The sequence below is a fragment of the Lithobates pipiens genome, unplaced genomic scaffold, assembly GCF_037356315.1.
Source record: "Lithobates pipiens isolate NorthernLeopardFrog02 unplaced genomic scaffold, aLitPip1_a1.2 Scaffold_3, whole genome shotgun sequence".
Lineage (NCBI taxonomy): Eukaryota > Metazoa > Chordata > Amphibia > Anura > Ranidae > Lithobates > Lithobates pipiens.
The window spans coordinates 86,685,836-86,708,996 of record NW_027507790.1 but is presented as its reverse complement, the minus strand read 5'-3'; the positions used below and the strand labels follow the sequence as shown (position 1 = coordinate 86,708,996).

General features: G+C 43.7%; 1 protein-coding gene across 2 annotated transcripts in view; it reads right to left on the bottom strand.

Annotated features, from left to right (window-relative positions):
• BRAP (BRCA1 associated protein) overlaps positions 1 to 23,161 on the bottom strand; it is a 91,412-nt gene that overhangs the window by 10,757 nt on the left and 57,494 nt on the right. For both annotated transcript variants that reach the window (XM_077462010.1, XM_077462009.1), the window contains exon 10: positions 7,225 to 7,314. In XM_077462010.1, the coding sequence (XP_077318136.1) occupies positions 7,225 to 7,314 (90 nt within the window). The remainder of the gene's footprint in view (positions 1 to 7,224; positions 7,315 to 23,161) is intronic.

The window sequence follows — 23,161 nt, the reverse complement described above, 5'->3', positions numbered from 1 at the left end:
GTCCATCCCTGTGTGTCCGTCCATCCCTGTGTGTCCGTCCATCCCTGTGTGTCCGTGTGTCCATCCATCCATCCATCCCTGTGTGTGTGTGTCTCCATCCATCCATCCATCCATCCCTGTGTGTGTGTGTCTCCATCCATCCATCCATCCATCCCTGTGTGTGTGTGTCTCCATCCATCCATCCATCCATCCCTGTGTGTGTCTCCATCCATGTGTGTGTGTGTGTGTGTGTGTGTGTGTGTGTGTGTGTGTGTGTGTGTGTGTGTGTGTGTGTGTGTGTGTGTGTGTGTGTGTGTGTGTGTGTGTGTGTCCAGCCTACCTTTGTCCCGAGCCTCCGTCCCGTGCCTTGCCTCCTTGCCTCCGTCCCGTGCCGTGCCTTGCCTCCTTGCATCCGTCCCGTGTCGTGCCTTGCCTTGCCCCCGTCCCGTCCCGTCCCGTGCCGTGCCGTCCCGTGCCCTCTTCGTCGGCGGCCATTGTAAAGTTCAAAAGCTGCGCCGCCGCCTTCGCCTGTGATAGGCGGAACACTGAATTTCCCAGCAGCCTGTGTTCCGCCTATCACAGACGTCGTATCATCCTCGTCCGTAGTACGAGGATGATACGATGTCCGTGATAGGCGGAACACAGGCTGCTGGGAAATTCAGTGTTCCGCCTATCACAGGCGAAGGCGGAGCCGGAGGCGCGGCTTTTGAATAGAATGGCCGCTGTCTGTCTGCTCGACACGCTGATCGAGCGGGCAGACAGCGATGACTCGAGTATAAGCCGAGGGGGGCACTTTCAGCCTCAAAAAAGAGGCTGAAAATCTCGGCTTATACTCGAGTATATACGGTAATTGGATCTCTCTCTCACTTTAGCACTGTAGCAGAGCATATGGACCAGCAGCTTAATGAAAAGTCTGCATTTCCTGCATTGCTGAGCCTAGGTTTGAATAGGGAGTACACAGTCATGTTTGACCCTTGAGCTCCTGCAGGTTGTCAAACAGGAACTGGGGTTTATGTGCCAGGGCTGGAAAATCGTTTATGCTGCAAACAGGCAGAAACGTCCTTTTTAAATCAATTAATGCAGAACAGTAATAATGGCACAGGTACAGTACCTTGGAAAATTATTCATACCCCTTGAAATTTTCCACATTTTGTCATGTTACAACCAAGAATGTAATCTATTTTATCAAGATTTTATGTGATAGACCAATACAATACATAATTGTGAAGTGGAAGGAAAATGATAAATGGTTACACAATATTTTACAACTAAATATCTGAAAAGCGTGGCATGCATTTGTATTCAGCCCCCTTTACTCTAATAGCCCTAACTAAAATCTAGTGGAACCAATTGCCATAAGAAGAATTAGAAAATAGAGCCCACCTGTGTGTAATTTAATTGTAGTATAAATACAGATGTTCTGTGAAGCCTGAGTTTTGTTAGAGAATCTTAGTGGACAAACAGCATATTGACGGCCAAGGAACACACCATAGAGGTCAGGGATAAAGTTGTGCAGAACTTTAAAGCAGGGTTAGGTTATAAAAAAAAAAAATGAGGCATTATTTGAACATTCTCACAGAGCACTGTTCAATCCATTATCCAAAAATGGAAAGAGTATGGCACAACTGCAAACCTACTAAGACATGGCTGTCCACCTAATCTGACAGGCTAGGCAAGGAGGGAATTAAATCAGAGAAGCAGCCAAGAGGCCCATGGTAACTCTGGAGGAGCTGCAGAGATCCACAGCTCAGGTGGGAGAATTTTTCCACAGGACAACTATTAGTTGCGCGCCTCACAAATCTGGCCTTTATGGAAGAGTGGCAAGGAGAAAGCCATAGGAAGTCTTAGATAAATGGAACTGGTGCCAATAATGAAACAAAGGAAAGAAGGGTTGCTGTACCTGGAATTGGTGAAGACTAATAAAGAGTGAATACTGCGATAAAGGCCGCGCCCAATACAATCATTAAAAATACAAAAAGTGATTTATACAAATAATAGGTATGCATACAAAACCGTGTATAAACGTATATTAGTGAATTACTTCACTTTATATATGTGCACAAATACTTCAAAACAAGTTATTATATCAATATATTTGTGATTGCTCAAACAAATACATCATAAAAAGTTCAAAACAGCTCCAACATTCTTTCTAGATGATTCCACTCCAACACCATGTGAGAACTAAAATCCGTGTTCCAAATAATATTCGTGACTTTTCACCCAAAGTGACAACAAATTGCGCTCACCAGATGCCCCTGGCCAGCAAGTGACCATAAGACAAGCATTACCTCCATGAAGTCTGGAAACCATTCAACGATCTTTTTCCAAACAATCGTTCACATGTAAGGTGAACTTGGTCGATTGAGCCCAAGAACAGCCAGATCAAATCTTAATTATCTATCCTCCGCTCCAATATCCCAAATCTGAAAAACAAGCTCTGCCAAAAAGAGCCAGGGAAGGCAGCTATAGTGTAGTATTGTTCGATTATTGTAAATAAAAAGTCACTTACAATATTTCCAGCAGGGGGCTGCATCAGTATATATCGGAAAACACCTAGTGCAGTGGAAGTCCATTCAAACAGCACTATCTGACCAGCGGTATATGCTATGCATTAGGCAACCCCCCCAGCGAAACGACGTAGAGTGTGTCAGACCTAGCTTCTATGCATTTCACGTTCCAGCACGCGTCATCAGGAAGGCTTGTTTGCAGTTTGTGAGCAAACACATGGAAGAAGGTGCTCTGGTCAGATGAGATCAAAATTTTACTTTATGGCCTAAAAGCAAAATGTTATGTATGGCAAGAAAACTAACACTGCACATCACACTGAACACACCATCCCCACTGTGAAACATGGTGGTGGCAGCAACACATTGTGGGGATACTTTTCTTCAGCAGGGACAGGGAAGCCAGTCAGAGTTGATAGGAAAATGGATGGAGCCAAATACAGGGTGATCTTAAAAAAAATATCCTGTTAGAGTCTGCAAAAGACTTGAAAGTGGGGCAGAGGTTCACCTTCCAGCAGGACAACGACCCTAAGGCCGCGTACACACGCGCGGACTGTTGGCCCAACTTTGTCCGTCCAACAGTTTGAGCGAACAGTCCGCTCAAACTTAGCATGGACGGACATGGCCACACACGACGAACGAACAGTTTGCTGAAACCGTGCGCGATGACGTGAACGGCACGTACGACGGGACGCAAAATACGACGTCCTATACACTGCATTATAACTTTCGGCTTGAAAATCCTTTCTGAGCATGCGCGGAACTTAGTTTGACGAACAAGCCTACACACGGGCGGACTGTTCGTTGAAACAAGGTTTCAGCGGACAGTTTTTCGGAATTTCCGTAAAACCTTGTCCGTCCAACTGTCCGCTGAAACTGTCCGCTGAAAGCCCACACACGAGCGGACTGTCCGCCCAAACACTGTTCAGCGGACAAGGTTGGGCCAACAGTCCGCGCGTGTGTACGCGGCCTAAACATACAGCTAGAGCTACAATGGAATGGTTTAGATCAAAGCATATTCATGTGTTAGAATGGCCCTGTCTAAGTCCATACCTAAATCCAATTGGGAATCTGTGGCAAGACTTGAAAAATGCTATTCACAGATGCTCTTCATCCAATCTGACAAAGTTCGGGCTATTTTGCAAAGAAGAATGGGCAAAAATGTCACTCTAGATGTGCAAAGCTGGTAGAGAAATAACCCAAAAAAAAAAAAAAAAAAAAAAAAAAACTTGCCCTGCAATTGCAATGAAAGGTGGTTCTACAAAAGTATAGACTCAGGGGGGACGAATACAAATGCTTACCACACTTTTCAGATATTAAAAAATAAAAAATTAAAAATAAAATTGAAAACCATTTATCATTTTCCTTCCACTTCACAATTAAGCCCCATACACACTATCAGTTTTTCTGCTGAGTTTTTCCTTCAGATTTAACAAAACCATATAATAGGAGGTAAAACCTTAGGAGTTTCAATTTGTATGCAATCAGGCAGGCCCTTGCACTACATGGTTTTGGTAAACATGAAGGAAAAACTCAGCAGAAAAACTGATAGTGTGTATGGGGCTTAATGTGACACTTTGTGTTGGTCTATTACATAAAATACATTTATGTTTTTGGTTGTAACATGACAAAATGTGGAAAACGTCAAGCGGTATTAATATATAACAGTGTTCTTGTGAATTGTTATATCCATCATTACGTAGTATACAAGATTGTGTTACTGTAATGCTTTAATTGTATTTCAATAAAAACTTTTTTTTTTTTTTTTTAAACAGTTTTTATTAATATTTATCACATAAAAAGATTCATTAGAAACATAGTACATAGGAAATTCAGTGTACAATCATCAATTTACCAGTATCAAGTATTTTTCACAGGCAAATTTCTCCCCCCCAACCACAATTTACATATGTTCATAATGGGATGCTCTTTTAGTCAATTCCCTGACGAATAGAAATATTTTACTTTTATAAACTAAACAACTCTAACCAGTTAAACACTTACACATATAGCCATGAATAGTAGAAACTTAAGACGCCATAGTTCTTATTCCTCAAATATCATAGGCAAATAGAAATTTTAGTCCCCATCCCAGCCTAATAGACACATCTCTTTAATCGCCCTTCAGGAGTTCAGCCCACCTTCAGGGAGTTCACATGTATCAGTCCATTCAGTTCAGTCCATTCTCCCCATATTTTTATGAATTTACTAGCACATCCCCCAGCTTCATATGCGAGTTTGTACGTCGGCAGTTAATTTGGTTTTTCCATTGATTAAGGGGAATTGGTGTGGAGTGTATCCACTGCAAAAACTACAGTTTTCCTAGCATAATATAATAGGAAGCGTAGGAATTGCTTTTGATATGAGCTTAACTCCACATCCTCAAAGACTGCCAATAAACACCATTTTGGACTGCAAATATTGGGTAAATTAAAGTTAGTTGCAATAAAGTGGCTTACTTCTGACCAGAACGGTCCTATTTTTTTCACAGCCCCCGAGCATGTGGAGTAGATCACCTGTGTTCCTATGACATTTATGGCAGATGGGACTGGTTAGTTTCCACATACGGAAGAGATGCAGAGGAGTGTAATAAATTCTATGGAAGATACGTAATTGTATCATTCTGTCCCTAGCAGAAACTGCAGTGACAAAAAACGTATTTAAGGAGTTCTTCCCAGTCATCATCCAAGAGGTCTGGTATATCTGCTAATCAATGATTTTTCAGAGCTGTAATCAAGTGGAGTTATGTTGCCCCAGCAACTTATAATAACTGGAGATCAGACCTGTGTGTTCTGGTTGTATTAATGCTCCCTCTAAGCCAGAGTTTTGAAAGAAAACGTTTCCAAGACCTAGTTGGGACATGGCTGCAAGTCTTAATTGAAGAGATTTAAAACTCCATATGTTAGGTATCCCAAGTTCCTGCCTTAGTGTTGGAAAAGATTTAAATTGGCTTTGGTCATATAACTGATGTAGGTATTTTAGTCCCTTTGTAGCCCAGAGACAGGCATCAGGTAGGTCATAGAAGTGAGGAAATGTAGGGTTAAACCATATAGGATGGTTAGGGGATATAGGAGCTGGGTCATCTGGAACCAGAGGGAGACATTATATCATGCCCATATATCCTGAGAGAGACCTTTATTATATTGGTACCCTTATCGACTAACGGTTTTCCAAAATATTAAGTTATTTAGAACTTCATAAGGAGGACAGCAGAGCCGCTTTTGCCACAGTAGTGGCATTATCCAGCTGTGGAAAAAGCCACCAGTGTATGTAGACCAGTTGTGAAGCAAAATAATAAAAGTCTTAAATTTGGTAGAGCTAATCCACCCTGAGTTGTAGGCAATTGTAATGTAGTCAAAGCTATTCTAGGGTTCTTAGGAGACCATAGAAATGTCGACAATAGAGAATCAATTTCTTGAAAGATTTTTTTAGGTACATACATAGGGCTATTTGCCAAAATATATAAGAACTTGGGCAAAAACACAATTTTAAATAGGTTTACTCTACCCCATTAGTGTCAATGGCAAGTTTGCCCAGCTGGTTATTTTGCTTTTAAAGGAGTCTATGCACGGTAAGAGATTATTTATAATATAGTTGTAAATTGGTAATTGTATTGTAATGCCCAAATATTTGAACACTGTAGTAACTTGTAACGGGCAGTCTAAGGGGAGAGCAAATGGGAGGGTGGGATCCACAGGGAAAACACTGGACTTGGTCCAGTTCACCGAGACCAGAAAAGGTTCCAAAGTTACTATTTAAGTGGAGCATTATAGGGAACCATAACCCGGGGATTAGATAGATAAAGTAACATATCATCTGCGTAAAGTGATATGCATTCTTCTAATGAGCCGAGCCTCATACCTTGCAGACCCAGTGAAGACCTAAGGAGTCTGGCCAGGGGTTCTACAGCGAGCGCGTATAATAGTGGTGAGAGTGGGCACCCCTGCCTGGTACCTCTATGAATTGTGAATGGTTTAGAAATTATTCCATTAATCCTAATGCGGGCTGTAGGTTGGTCATACATTAGTCGGATTCAAGTGAGAAAATTATTTCCAAACCCAAATTGTTCCATTATATAGAAGAGATAAGGCCATTCAACGGAATCAAATGTCTTGTGGGCATCAAGGGATACAACCGCTCTGGGGACAAACAATGTGTTAGGAGATTGAAGGTTTGTAAACAATCTTATTATGTTAATAATAATAAACATATTATATGTAGATCTTCCCAGAATAAAGCTGGTTTGATCTGGGCTCATCAGTGTAGTAACTACTGAATTTATGCGGGAGGCTAAAATTTTAGATATAATTTTCAAATCCGCGTTAATTAGTGAAACTGGCCTATAGGATTCACAGTAGAGGGCGTCCTTATTGGGCTTAGGAATCAGTATAATAAGGGCCTCCCTCATAGATGGAGGGAGACTTTTCTGTGTGAAAATAAAGAGAATAAAGTTTATGTAATCTTGGTACCAGGGCTTCTCGGTGTTCTAGATACCACTCAATGGGGAATCCATCTGGTCCCGGAGTTTTATGTTTAGCAAAGTTTTTAAGGGCATGATCAATCTCCTCTATGTAAATGGGTGCTTCCAGGGACAATTGTTGTTCCTCTGACAGGGTAGGGAGAGTTAGAGAGTCTACATATTCATATCAATAAAAACTTTATTGGGAAAAATAAAAATACTTTTTCAAGGCACTGTAGGTAGTGCAAACTCCAAACAGTTTTCTTGGTTGTCACTCACCTCATCTGCTGTGTCCTTCTCCAAACGCACAATCTTGTTTTCCCAGTAGATGCGCTGAGATTCCAGCTGGCTGGTAAGCAGATATGAATACTGTAACCAGAAGGGAGAAAATTATAAGATGAAATAAAATAGACACATTACATCAAAGCTATCACTGATTATACTTACAGGGTGTTATTGTATAAAAGATCTGCTAAGCACTAGAACCATTATCTCTTAGAAAGACCTGATTACTTTGCACATATGGGCCCCATTCACAACTGAGCATTTTGTAACTTGAAACTACAAAAAATACTCAATTTTAAAAGAAAACCTGTACCTGTTCACACCTCAGGGTTTGGTTGAAAACAACAACTACTTTATTGGTAGATGTGTCCCTTTTTGGCCGAATAGACTTCAATGGGTGTGATTGAAATAAGGTGTGAAAAAGTGCGGTACCCCCATTTTTCAGGAACTCCCATAACAGTATATGGGGCCAAAAATGGGTAATCCTGCCCCAAAGAAGCTGCTGTAGGGCACATTGCTTCTAAAAACACTCAGAAAATGCCTTTAGAAAGCATTACTCAAGTGTGATTGTACAACAGAGTTACAGTGACAGTATCTGCAGATAACCCCCCCCCTCCAGGCAGTTATGCTTATCAAGAAACTCCTCACTTCCTCCCTGCACCACCTGAGTCCTTACTCAGAGAAACTCGCTAAGTGTTTTCCTTTTAATTGTGAACTATAGTTGAGAATAGCTATATTTTTCATATTAAAAAGGAACCCATGTTTGGAAATGTGGATGATTCCATTGCCAACCTCCTTTGCTGTCTTTGGCTTTAGTACTATCCGATTCTCAGACTTAGAAAAAAGCATGCAGATTCCGGAAAGTAAGGCCCCTTTCACACGGGCGCCTCCGTTTGGCGGAATCCACTTGCTCAGGGAGGGATCGCTCCACTGATCTTCGCTGAGCAGGCGGATGACAGGTCCATCTCTGCTTACTATGCAGAGTGGAGACGGACACAGTCCCGCTCTCCTCTATGGGCAAATCGGACCACCAGTCCATTTTCATCTGATCCACAAGATGGATGGAAAATAGGACCACAATCAGTCTTGATTTTGCAGACAGGATCAGATCGGATAGTGGCAGATGTCATCAGCCATGTCACAGCTGACATGGGCCACTCCATGGGGGAAACCACAGGGTCCAATCAGGTCCTCCTGAAAAACTGAGGTGGACATGATCAGACATCCCATGTGAAAACCCTTATGCGTACACGTGACCATTTTTTCCCCATCAGGAATAAATTACAATGGATTGCTTTTACAAGAGGCGGGAGGGGGTTCCCTCCTCTCCCCCTCCCCGGGCTTACCCTTTCCACCGAGAATCTGGAACTGCAGCTGGCGGTTCCACCAGCTGACCATAGAGCTGCTCAGGTACCGAACTGCCAATCATCTCTATGGTCTAAGAAACCAGAAAACGACAAGTATTTCATCACTTCCGTTTTTTGATGGTTGTAAACAAACCATTACTGGTTTGAAAAAAGCCTCTGCTTATACTGATCCTGGTATGATCCGAAGCTTTTAAGGGCAGGAGAGATCTAGGCTCTCAAACTCCAGATATCTCAGTAAAGTTTAAGGGTGTGCACACTTGTGCAACCATATTTTTATTTATTTTTTTACTCCCCTCCACCTAAAAGATTTCAGTTTGTTTTGCAACTGAGTTGTCTAGTTTATAGGTCACATCAAAGGTTGAAAATGTTCTGAAATGATTTGTCTCATTTTTTTACATCACAGAAACCTGACATTTTAACAGGGGTGTGTAGACTATTTATATCCAACTGTAGCAATATTTGTCATCCTCTAATAAGTGCATACGCACGTGCTGCCTGTTGTATTCTGAGCTAACACACTGCTAAACATTTAAAGCAAATAAAAGCTTTGCTATCTTTCCGTGATGTGCTAGACAGCTAATATTCCTCTTTTGCGATGGCTTAAGCCGGCCATAAATGGTTTGAATCTTGGCTGATTCGGCATGAACTGGCTGAGATTTGAACCATGTATGGGCAGGTTGAATGAACTTGGGTTACAACCAGCCTACCGGATTTTACAAATGATTAGTGCAAATGGCTATTATGAACACTGGGGTTTATTTACTAAAGGCAAATCCACTTTGCAATGCACTTGGAAGTGCAGTCGCTGCAGATCTGAGCATTTTAGCTTGCACATGATTGGATGATAAAATCAGCAGAGCTTCCCCTCATTTCAGATCGACTGCACTTCAAAGTGCACTTGCAGTGCAAGGTGGATTTGCTTTTGATAAATCAACCCCACTGTTCTCTCCCAGCGGGTTTCCCTCCGGAAGAACACAGTGGCTCGGCAGGAGGGATTCCCATCAACAACACTCAGTCTATGGCCGGCCTTAGGTTAGAAACAATTCCAGTGAAGACAACGCCAAAAAGGCCCCCACAAGGTTAAACTCCACCTCACACAGCAATAAATACCTGAAAACACTCTTGGGGTTTATTTAGAAAGGTTACCATACAAGTTTCACCCAACTTTCAACCAGGATTCACAGATTTTCCTAAGTGAATGCAGTTATACACATGTGTGAATCTTGGGTCAAAACTTTGCGACTCATGTGAAATCATATATTAATATTGCCCTATGCATGCACACACATATAAAAATTTAAAAGCCATGATTTTTTTTTCTTTAAATGAGACCTCAGCTGAATTAAGAAAATGCTTTTCATGGCAAAGATATTCTTTGGTTGAAGATAAAAGGCAGTATCCGTTTCTTTTTGGATACAAAATCTACTGGCTGATAAAACTTGTAGCAGATTTGTTGCCTGAGATAATAGTCCTAGTGTTCAAATCATCTTCTCATGATTTGGGTATTTCCAGCTTAGACATGCTATAAATTCCCAAAAGGTATGGTTTTATGCCATCTGCTCTTTGGGACAGAGGAACTTTTGCAGGTAGCAAGCTAGCTTCAGAATTAAAGCCTTGTTACTCAAAACAATTCTGTAATGTCTACAGAATTTCCTTGCGTAGGCAGGGGTCAGGACGTTACACACAAACCAGTTCTAAACATTCTTGAGATTTGTCCCCGAGGGTTAAAATCCTTTTTGAATATTGCATGTTTATACGAACAAAGTTTTTGTTCCTCAATATAGTGGGAAATGTGTTTATCAAGCAAGCAGGTTACCCCAAAGAATCAGGCATATTAGATAGTAGAGGGCGCTGCGGGCCATACGTGGTTGGGCACCCCTGGTTTAAAATGTGTATAATCAGATCAGGCTGCTAGTGTATTCAGATGAGCCAGACCAATCCCAGAAGGATAATACAGCAGCAACCGATTGCTTGAAGGCTGGTAGAGTCCAGGAGAAATGGGCACAGGTCAAGGTAGCCTAGCCTGCTATAGCTCAACATGTTTTGCGAAAACTTGCTTCCTCAGGAGCTTTGATAAGTATTCTGGATAAATAAGAATATATAATCAAAATCTCCAAAAATACATAAAACCACATTCATCATGTTTCCTTGAAACAGCATTAATAGTAATTAAAGGTTATTATTATGGGTTCAAGTAAACAGGATGAATGTGATTTATCACATATGATTATTATATATTCTTATTTAACCAGAATACTTGCCTAAGCTCCTGAGGAATCAAATTCTTGCAAAACATGTTGAGCTATGGCAGGCTACCCTGACCTATGCCCAGTTCTCCTGAACTTTACTGGCCTTCAAGCAACTGGTTGCTGTTGTATTATCCTTATGGGATTGATCTTCGTCATCTGAATACACTAGTAGCCTGATCTGATTATGTGGCTTCATTTCCCAGTTCCCTACTGCGCATGCGCGAGTCACGCTGCGCAATAAGGACAGTCCCTGCTGCCTCTGGGATCTGTGTGTTTCCCAGCAGGCAGCGGGGCACTTGCGGAAAGGGGCGGGCACTTGCGGAAAGGGGCGTAATCTACGCCCCTTTCCGCAGAGAGCTATCCCGGAAGTGGGTGCAGATACCTGTACTGTACACCCCTCCCCCCTGAAAGGTGCCAATTGTGTTCCGATGAGAGGAAGGTCCACTTTAGGGTGGACCTCTGCTTTAATATTATATTATATTACAATCTTGTCTGAAAATCTGCAAAACAGTGTATTAGGTCTTAATATTGTTTTCTTTCAATAAAAATTGAGTCGGATGTTATGTACCAGATTCAACCACTAATACCCTGTTTCCCCGATAGTAAGATACCCCCGATTGTAAGACGTATCGGGAGTTTCAGAGGGTCGGCTAATATAAGCCGTACCCCGAAAGTAAGACATATGTCTTACTTTCGGGGAAACACGGGGGTATTGCCGCCTCCAGTGGTGTACTAAGAGTGGGGCGGGGGGTGCGGGCCGCACCGGGTGCCACACCCTGGGGGGGGTGCCAGGCCAGCGCCCTCCCCCTCCGACTGAAGAGACAGCGCCGTTCTGATGAGTCTCGGGCAGCGGCTGTCACTCACAGCCGAGCAGAGTGAAGCCGCCTCCCCCTCCTCTTGTATGGCTACACAGTGCTGTCCATGAAGGAGGAGTGGGAGGCGGCTTCACGGCGGCTTCAGCCGCCTCCCCCTCCTCCTCCTCCTCCATACACAGCACTGTGTAGCCATACAAGAGGAGGGGGAGGCGGCTTCACTCTGCTCGGCTGTGAGTGACAGCCGCTGCCCGAGACTCATCAGAACGGCGCGACGCAACCAGAGAGAAGGGGATTATTGCGCCAGGTCCCGGATCACTGCCGACAGGTGTCACTGGCTCTGTGTCCTCCCGGTACAGGTCAGTGCTGGTCATACAGAGAGAGACCAAGGAGGGGGAGGGGGGGGTGTGAAGAGATTCTCTGCAGCTCTTATTATGTAAACGCAAGATGCAGCTGAGGAGGACTACAAGTCCCAACATACCGGGCTGTGTGGGCTTACAGTTCTCCTCTGCTGAGCATAGCAGCTTTGTATGCTTGGACTTGTAGTCCTCCATAGTGCAGCCTTGCATGCTGGGACTTGTAGGCCTCCTCTGTAGTACAGTGCAGCCTTGCTTGCTGGGACTTGTAGTCCTCTTCTGTAGCGCAGTGCAGCTCTGCATGCTGGGATTTTTTTCCAATATAAGACATACCCCGAAAGTAAGACATAGTGGGGCTTTTGGGGATAAAAAGAAAGTAAGACACTGTCTTACTTTCGGGGAAACACGGTAGTATATACATTACATCTTTGTTATAATCAGAGTGGATTAGATATTTTGTTCCCCAACAGTAAATCTGGTTATTTATATTAACCACTGCATATAGATATCCATAAATTTTCCCTTTTTTTTCCCCCTAACCTTTGCATATTAACTAAATTATACACCAAACTTTGAGGTTTTTATGTGATCAAAACAATAAAGAAAATAATCATTGCTTGCCACCCTGAGTTAATATTAGGTTAGGATATCTATACAGCTTGTTGGGTAAGGGATTTATATATAAAATGAGTGTAGAATTTTCATGCATTTTATAACCCCTGTTAACCGCTTAAGGACCACCTCACACCGATGTACATCGACAGAAAGGCACGGCTGGGCACAATCACGCACCTGTACGTTCCCTCTAAGTGCCCAGCCGTAGCTCGCAAGCGCTCCGCCACGCTCACGACCCGGCCCTAAGCTAACATACATATATAACATATATACACGATCGCCGTCGGTGTCCCACGATCAGGTCACAGAGCTAAAGAACGAGGAGAGGTAAGTGTAAACAAACCTCTCCTCGGGCTTCCTACTGAGGCTGTCACCGATTGTCTGTTCCCTGTTATAGGGAAAGACGATCAGTGACGTCAGACACCAAGCTATGTCCCCCTACAGTTAAAAAAAAAAAAACACACAAACACACTTAACCCCTACATTGCCCCCTAGTGGTTAACCCCTTCACTGCCAGTGACATTTTTACAGTAATCGGTGCATTTTTAATTGCACTGATTGCTGTATTAATGCCAATGGTCCCAAAAACGTGTCAAAATTGTCCGACGTGTCCACCATGTCACAGTCACAATAAAAAAATCGCTGACCAAACGCCCTTATTAGTAAAAAAAATTATTAATAGAAAGGCCATAAAAACTATCCCCTATTTTGTAGACGCTATAACTTTTGCGCAAACTAATCAATAAACGCTTATTGCGATTTTTTTTACCAAAAATATGTATTAGAATATGTATCGGCCTAAACTGAGGAAAAAAATTTTTTTTTTTATATATTTTTGGGGATATTTATTATAATAAAAAGTAAAAAATAATGCATTTTTTTTTAAATTGTTGCTCTATTTTTGTTTATAGCGCAAAAAATAAAAACCACAGGAGGTGATCAAATACCACCAAAAGAAAGCTAAACTTGTGGGGGAAAAAAAAAAAAAAAAAAACGCCAATTTTGTTTGGGAGCCACGATGCACGACCGTGCAATTGTCAGTTAAAGCGACGCAGTGCCGAATTGCAAAAAGGGGCTTGCTCCTTTAGCTGGAAAATGGTCCGGGGCTTAAGTGGTTAATGAAGCTCATAGTTATTAAACCATTATATCCTGAGCTTGCATTACAGTTCTATAAAATGCTTTCCTCCCTCTTGGAAGGATATATATTTTTTTATAACCAGGGGCGATAACAAAACAAACTTTTTTTTGGGGTGGGTGGAGGGGGGGGGGGGGGAGGAGGTGATGCATCGTCAGTATAGGTGGGGTAGATAAGTACCCGACCTTAAATCCCTTGTTATAATAAAATCAGACGTGACAATGCTTACTCAGAAAATGAAAGATGCAGTTTTATATAGAAACCATTTCAGACATTAATTAAAGAACACTGTTTTGTTTTAGCGCTTTTTAAGCACATTAAAAAGTGTACTGAGTGCAGCGGACAGAAGTATTTAAACAGTGTCCCTTACAACGCTGGTCAGGAAATGCAAAAATCAGTGGGCATCAAAATAAGCATTGCCAGCATTTGAAAAGAATTAGGAGACTTCAAGGGATGATCGAAAAAGAAAAATGTGGTGTGCTTGCAGTACACTGAGGACAATATGTGAGTAAAATAAGCCCCACTGATGGCATCAGTGGCAACGATAACCTCCAGCACTGGTGTCATGCACACAATTATAACCCCCAGCAAGTATCAGGGCCAGCAAATAATAAACCCCAGCAATAACCTCCAGTAAGGGTCAGGAACAGCAAAAATCCTCAGCCAGCAAACTATAACCCCTAGCATTAGTCTTTAGCATTTTTCCTTATCTTTTTGCTATAAAGCTCTGTCTATTTTGTGCTGCTGATGGAATTATAATCTGTCAGGCAGGCGATCAACCTGCTCAACAGAGGGAGGGAATTTTAAGGCAGCACAATTCTGAGCAAAGAGCTAGGAATTTACAGGTTCTATGACAAAAATGTATTTTTCTTCTGTTCCCGTTTGTCAAATCTAGCAATTCTATTTACATTTACTTAAAGTGGATGTAAATCTGATTCATTAAATATATCTGTAGTGTTTTCTTAACTCTCTCTAAAGCCCTAAGTCCGTGTCTTTCTGCTGCCTGTTCTTCTGTTATCAGCATGATAACTTCTGACAAGTTCTCCGTCAACCAAGATAAAACCAGCATGAAATTTATGTAGGTTGGGTGCTATAAAAATAGATTAGCAGAGAGAATGTCTATTCACAGCACAGCTCAGCACATTCCTTTCCCTATGTGGAAAGGGGGGGGGGGGGTGCCTTTCCTCCAATCAGCTGTCACACATTATATATGCCAAGAATCCACACCCAGTGCTGAACAGGTGGAGAAAATCTCTTAACACTATTTGCACTTTCTAAAGAATATAGCAAGCTGAAGACAGCAGATATACATGCAAGAATTATGTAGGGAGATTTGTTAAATCTCTGTGCATCATCTGAGGCTGTTCACTTCCCTGGGTATGTGAGGGTTTACATCAACTTTAAAGAAAATGTGTCAAACCAAGTTACAGCTATCAAAAGTTCTCACCTGCTTGGCATGTTTTTTTTTTTGTTTTTGGCGAAAAGGCCACTCCATTTTTGGTCAGGATTGGTAACAATAAGATCTTTATAACAGCTTACATGTAAAATCCTTTTCTTTGAAGTACATCATGGGACACAGAGCCATAGTAGTTCACTGGCACGCCCTGATTTAAAAAGTGCACTCCCTATATAACCCCTCCCACTGGTGGGCGTACCTCAGTTTTGTAGCAAAGCAATACATTTGTATACCAAGAAGGGAGGGACCTCTGTGTCCCGTGATGTACATCAAAGAAAAGGATTTTACAGGTAAGCTGTTATAAAAATCCTATTTTCTTATTGTACATCACTGGACACAGAGCCATAGTAGTTACTATGTGGGATGTCCAATAGCAATGCCAACTAAAGGGAGGGAGACACAACAAAGTAGGGCACCAAGAGACTAGAGGACTCATACTGCAACCTTCAGTACACTACGCCCAAAGGCTATGTCCTCATGTTTTTGACATCTACTTGATAGAATCTGGTAAATGTATGGACTGAAGACCAAAATTGTGGCCTTGCAGATTTAAGCCATGGAGGTTTGGTGATGCACTGCCCAAGAAGCACTAACAGCCCTGGTGGAGTGCGTTTTAATATGAAAAGGAGAAACTTTCCTCTTAAAACCATAAGTTTGTACAATCACTTGACAAATTCATTTAGAAACAGATTTGGATGCTGCCTTTCTTTCAGGACCATCTGGCAACACAAACAAAACCTTTGTTTAAGAATCTGAGCAGTCACTTTCAATAGACCCTGACCGCTCTCACCGCATCAAGAAAATGTAGTGACCCGTCTTCCACAGAAACAAAGTTCTGGAAAAAATGAAGGCAAAACAATATCCTGGTTTAAATGAAAACCCTATACTACCTTTGGTAAGAATTCAGGATAATACAGCTTCATCCTTATGAACAACCAATGCGGCTCCTTACAAGAATGAGCAGCCAACACTGATACTCTTCTTACAGAAGATATGGCAACCAAGAAAATTATTTTTCCCCCGTCAAGAGGACCAAGGGAATATCTTGTACCGGCTCCAAAAAATAGGATTTTTTAACAGCTTACCTGTAAAATCTTTTTCTTGGAGTACATCACGGGACACAGAGCTCCCGCCCCTCTTGTGGGACACTTATTGCTTGCTACAAAAACTGAGGTATTCCCTGTAGGGGGCGGGGTTATATAGGGAAGAATCTTCCTGTCTTATTGATTACACCAGTGTCCAGCACCTACTTACCCACTTAGTAATTACAATGAGCCTCTGTGTCCCATTCTTTACTCCAAGAAAAGGATTTTACAGGTAAGCTGTTATAAAAATCCTATTTTTTGGAGCCGGTACAACAGCTTAACTGTAAAATCCTTTTCTTGGAGTAAATAATGGGACACAGAGGCTCGTTGTAATTACTAAGTGGGTAAGTAGGTGCTGGACACTGGTGTAATCAATAAGACAGGAAGATTCCTCCCTATATAACCCTGCCCCCTACAGGGAATACCTCAGTTTTTGTAGCAAGCAATAAGTGTCCCACAAGAGGGGCGGGAGCTCTGTGTCCCGTGATGTACTCCAAGAAAAAGATTTTACAGGTAAGCTGTTAAAAAATCATATTTTCTTTATCGTACATCACGGGACACAGAGGCTCATAGTAATTACTAAGTGGGATGTCCTAAAGCAATTCCTACTGAGGGGAGGGAGACACAAATAAATGCAGATTGCCAGCAGCCATGATGACCTATACTGCGCCAAAAGTGGCATCCTCTTGCCGTCTTACATTCACCTGATAGAAATTAGTGAACATATGTATAGACGACCAAGTGGCGACCTTGTAAATCTGAGTCATAAAGGCTTGGTAACGCACCGCCCATGAAGCGCTTACTGCCCTGGTAAAGTGCACTCTAAAGGAGAAAACCTTTTCTTCAAACTGCAAGCCTGAATAATAGCTTGACGAATCAACATTAAAACAGTTGACTTAGATGCAATCTGCCCTTTCCCGAGACACCTTGGTAGCGCCACAAACATTAGTTTTCCGTATCTAAGCAGTCGCTTCAGATAGACCTTGACTGCTCTCACTACAACGAGAGAGTGCAATCATTTTAAATAGCGGATTTGAACGTTGCCTGCATATTTTTTAGGGCCTTCTAACAGTACAACAAACATCAGTTTCCCGTATCTGAAACATTCAGATACTGTATACCTTTACCCCTCTCACTATATTGACAGGAAGTAATAACTTCTGCAGAACAAGGTTCTGGTAACAGGAAGGCAAGAAACATCTTGATTCAAATGACAGCTAGATCCTTTTAAGAAAAAAAGCACAAGATTGGTTGAGAATTTAATATCACCCTATACCCAAGAATAATGAAGTATGGCACTATACAAAAGAAAGCTGCCAACACTGAAACTCTTGTGGAGGCTACCACAACCAAGAACACCAATTCCCCCATTAGGAGGATCAACAGAATATGGTGCATCGTCCCAAGGTGCTGTCCTTGTAAGCCAACAAAACTAGACTCAACCCTACGGGCACAAGTGCGCCCTAACTGATGGATTTATATGTGTTGTTCCTTGTATAAAAGGCCCAGATCAAAGAAAGTGAAGCAAACGGCCTTTCAAAAACAATGACAAAGGCTGAGATCTGACCCTTGATGGTATTCAAGGCTAGCTTCATTTTTTACCCCCAACTGTAGGAAGGAAAGAATTCTACCCATGACATACCTCCGAGGATGCCATCTTTTGGTTTCATACCAGGAAACATAGACCTTCCAGACCCTATAATAAATGGTCCCAGAGGCCCACTTTCTTGCATTAATCAGGGTAGTTATCACTGAACTTGAAAGCCCCAGATTCTTTAAAAATGTGGGCTTCAATGGACAAACCGTTAAATTTAGCGATTGTAAGGCCGGATGGAGTACCGGCCCTTTGCGAAAGCAAGTCTGGACTGGATGGAAGAGTCCATGGTTTCCCTACTGCCAACCTTACGATCTCTGCATACCAGGATCTTTTGGGCCATGCCAGGCTAGTAGCATTACTGGATTCCCTTCCACTTTGAACCTGCGGAAGCAGCTGAACTGGAAGGAACGTATAAATCAGTGAAAAACTGATCACACGGGGTCACTAATGCATCTGTCTCATATGCGAGTGGATCTCTAGCCCTCAACACAAAGCTGTGCAACTTCTTGTTGAACCTGGACGCCCAAAAAGATTATCTTGTAAGAAAAAAGTCAGGGTGCAGAGGCCATTCTCCCGGGAACAATTGTTGATGGCTCCACCATTTCACGAAATTAAGATTGTCGATAGGCAAGGTACAAGCGCCTCTGCCCAACCAGAACTTGGCCCACTTCCCTCTGGCTGCGTGACTTCTAGTGCCTCCTTGGTAAATTAAGACAAACACTGATGTGGCATTATCGGATTTCACCCCGAGAGAACAATCCTGCAATCTAAACACCCAGGCCATTAAGCCAGACGTGCCATCGGAAGTTCTAAAATGTTGACAGTCAAGGCTCTCTGAGCTTGACCACTTCCCCTGGGCAGTGGTCTCCATCCCTAGAGGCCAACCTTTGTAACCACCACCTCCTAGGTAAACGGCATAAAAGATCTTCCTTTCTGTCATCTTTGCTGACGTTCCGGCGTATCCCTGGGACCAGACCCTTTGGCTAATGCCTAGGTTAGGATCTACTTGTTCCAGGCAGACAGAATAATGTTTATAGCAGCCTTGAATGAAACTGAGCATAGAGAACCACTTTGAATGAAGTCATCTTCCCTAGCACCTTAGCAAAGGTAAAAGTAAGGAACTCGTCCTTGCCTTGACCCCTTAAAGTACTTTTAGACTGGGATCCCAAGCCAGAAGTTCCAGATACTTGACCACCTAGGTCCAGCCATGCTACTGACTGATCAGCAGCAGATTGCTTCGGTGTGCCATTACGGCTATACCCTGGGCCTGTACCCCAGGCACAGTGGCTAACCCAAAAGGGCCAGACCACCAACCGGAAGAGGTGCTGTGCAGACAACCTCTGTAGCCCATGCAAATAAACACATATGCAAATGGCCCATTTGTGTATGAGGCAAGAATTAATGCCATATACCTCTGTAAAAAACAGAAGACACGTATCTATGTGATCAACAAATCATGTTCTGTTACTCGTTTTACCCACAAGATGTACATTCCAAACTCATGTATTTCATGCAACATGTGGACTAGTAAAGAGGAAGTTATCCTCCACCAACGTGTATTTCCGTAATCATGTGATTTAACCGTTTGTGCGCTAGCAACAATGCGCACCAGCAACTGTGCATCCCAGCAGTTGTGCATTTGGCTAGCTTGTAAGCAAGCACCTGCTTAAGGATCATGTGGAGGTTTTTTAGCCTGATAATCAAGCATCTTTATGTGATAAAGCCTTTCTGTGTGACCATGCGACTAGAAAAAAAAAAAAAAACTATGCATATCTCTACAAACATAAACATGCATCTTTAAGTGACCATGTATCTTTAAGCGATCCTGTCACCTTATGCGATCATGCGTTCTTATGTGATCAAAAATAAGCATGTTTTGTGTGTTTTTTTTTTTTTTTTTTAACACAAAACATGCCCAAACATGCATTTTGTACACACATGACCATGTATCTTTATGCAACCCGTTTGTGAGATTCAGACACTGTGTATTTCAGCATCTGTTCATTTTAAGCAACTGTGTGACCTTAGTAACTGTGTAATTCAGCAGCTGTGCACGTTAGCAACTGAGCGATTTTCGCAATTGTACATATCAGCATCTGTGCGAACTAGCAACAGTGCATATCAGCATCTGTGCATATTAGCAACTGTGTGATTTAAGCAACTGTGCATATCAGCATCTGTATGTATTTAGCAACTGTGCAATTTTAGCAAGTCAGTAAGCAAACACCTGCTCAACTGCAGTTGGTCCTATACTTTTACCTGTAGGATATCAAGCACATATGCACTATGCTCAAACCTTTCAAAGATGTATTATAACAACATGCATTTCAAAACTGCAAGCACGTATATTATGCTGTTCCTGCCCTTAAGCAGACAATGACACTATTAAAGTGAACTGCTAATCATCCAGGGGTGTATCTATTACTTACAGCATGTACATGCCCCATGGATAGGCAGAAAATATGCAGCATGTAATCATGACTTGTCTGTACCTGTTCTTAAGCTGGCACTCACACACTCACGGCCCACTGTTCTGTCTCCAAGGCCATCCGACCTGTCAGTACATGGTAATGGCTGCCCTTCTTGCCTACAATAGGCTAGGCGCAAATCTTCAACCTCTAGTGGCTGGGGAAAAAGCAGCAGCCTGCCTGAGCCAGAGTACATTATAGAATGATGGAACAGCACAATGCTCCCAGGGAAACAGACAGTCAGAATGCTCTCTTAATAGAGACACTGCAAACAAATGCAGACTCACCATTCCTCGCTGCAGGGTACTGCTTGAATATCACAGCGACCCGATCTTCACCCATCACGGCGGGTTCATGTCAGACCTTCAAGGACGGGGTCCCCTCTGTACGCATGGTCCACTGCCTTGGGACATGTATAGCGCCCTGCCAGAGCAAACCTGTGGTATAGAAATGTGACCAAGGTGCTGGGTCTCAGGGCCCAGCTCTCCTAAGAAGCGTTACAGGCAAAACCTCGTTCTTCGGTATCGAGGCATTGGTTTGGCTCTTTGAATGGATCCGATAGCGTAGCTCCCTGACCCTGTTCAGGCCATCTAAGGATCACTTATTAACCATGACCAACACCTTTAGGCACTGGAAAAAACACAGAGGTATTACCTGTAGGGGAGGGGTTATATAGCAAGGAAACTTCCTGTCTAATTGATTACACCAGTGTCCAGCACCTGAAGGTGAGATATAACCCACTTAGTGAGAGAGCGCAAGTGGTTGATGAAAAGAAAGAGCGATAAGGCCAACATCTGGCCATCAAAAGGATTAGAACTGAAGCTGGTTTTGAGTACTATCTGTAGGAATTCAAGGATGACATATTTCCTGGGGTGACAACCCCTGGATTTACACCAGGAGACAAATGCCTTCCAGATTCTTGACTCTGGAGGCCGGCTTCCTAGCATTTACCAAAGTAGAACTACTGAGGCTAGCCACTCACGATCTTTCAGAATGTGGGTCTCAATAGCCAAACCACTAAATTTAGCGTTTGTAAGGTAGAATGGAATACCGTACCTCGCGAGAGAAGGTCTGGTCATAGTGGTAGGGTCCAAGGGCCCCCCTCCGCCGTCTTTACGATCTCGGCAAACCAAGATCTCCTGGGCCACACGAATCACCTCCTTTCCTTCTTGCTTGATCCTGCGAAGAAGGCGCGGAAGCAGAACAGGAGGGAACGCATAGATCAGTAAAAAACGGATCCCACGGAAAAAAAAAATCAAGGCATCTGTTTCGTATGCCATCGGATACCTCGACACAAAGTTCCTCATCCGGAAACTCCCCATCTTCTGGTATATCAGCAGAAACATGTCGGGGCGAAAGGACCATTCTAGGGATGCACCGAAATTTCGGCCGCCGAAACATATCGGCCGAAAATGCCCTTTTCGGCAATTTGCCGAAAGAGAAAAACGGCCGATAATGGAGCCGAAAATGGGGCGGGGCCAGGGTAGGGGGCGGGGCTCCACCCCCCCGCCCCTGGTGCGCCCATCATGAAAAGCTATATCTATATAGTGCGGGAGAGCCGTCTCCGCCGCCTGTTAGATCACAGCGCGGGAAAATCACAGCTTTCAGTTCAATAGCTGTGTGTTCCCGGCCGCGCGCCATCACATACAGCCCCTCCCCCTTGTCAGGGCACTTTGATAGACAGATCACCCGTAGGATTGGACGGATGATCTGTCTATCAAAGTGCCCTGACAAGGGGGAGGGGCTGTACGTGACGGCGCGCGGCCGGGAACACACAGCTATTGAACTGAAAGCTGTGATGTTCCCCTGCTGTGATCAAACAGGCGACGGAGGCGACTCTCCTCCTCTTCTCTTCACTGGCTGGCTGCTATGTGAGGGGACACACTGGCTGGCTGCTATGAGGGGACACACTGGCTGGCTGCTATGAGGGGACACACTGGCTGGCTGCTATGAGGGGACACACTGGCTGGCTGCTATGAGGGGACACACTGGCTGGCTGCTATGAGGGGACACACTGGCTGGCTGCTATGAGGGGACACACTGGCTGGCTGCTATGAGGGGACACACTGGCTGGCTGCTATGAGGGGACACACTGGCTGGCTGCTATGAGGGGACACACTGGCTGGCTGCTATGAGGGGACACACTGGCTGGCTGCTATGAGGGGACACACTGGCTGGCTGCTATGAGGGGACACACTGGCTGGCTGCTATGAGGGGACACACTGGCTGGCTGCTATGAGGGGACACACTGGCTGGCTGCTATGAGGGGACACACTGGCTGGCTGCTATGAGGGGACACACTGGCTGGCTGCTATGAGGGGACACACTGGCTGGCTGCTATGAGGGGACACACTGGCTGGCTGCTATGAGGGGACACACTGGCTGGCTGCTATGAGGGGACACACTGGCTGGCTGCTATGAGGGGACACACTGGCTGGCTGCTATGAGGGGACACACTGGCTGGCTGCTATGAGGGGACACACTGGCTGGCTGCAACGGGGGACACACTGGCTGGCTGCAACGGGGGACACACTGGCTGGCTGCAACGGGGGACACACTGGCTGGCTGCAACGGGGGACACACTGGCTGGCTGCAACGGGGGACACACTGGCTGGCTGCATTGTATCAATTGTGTCGTGTGTCATGTATCATGTGTGCAATTTCTGACCATCTCCTGTACCACGTCCGCAGTCTCTGACCATCTCCTGTACCACGTCCGCAGTCTCTGACCATCTCCTGTACCACGTCCGCAGTCTCTGACCATCTCCTGTACCACGTCCCCTGTCTCTGA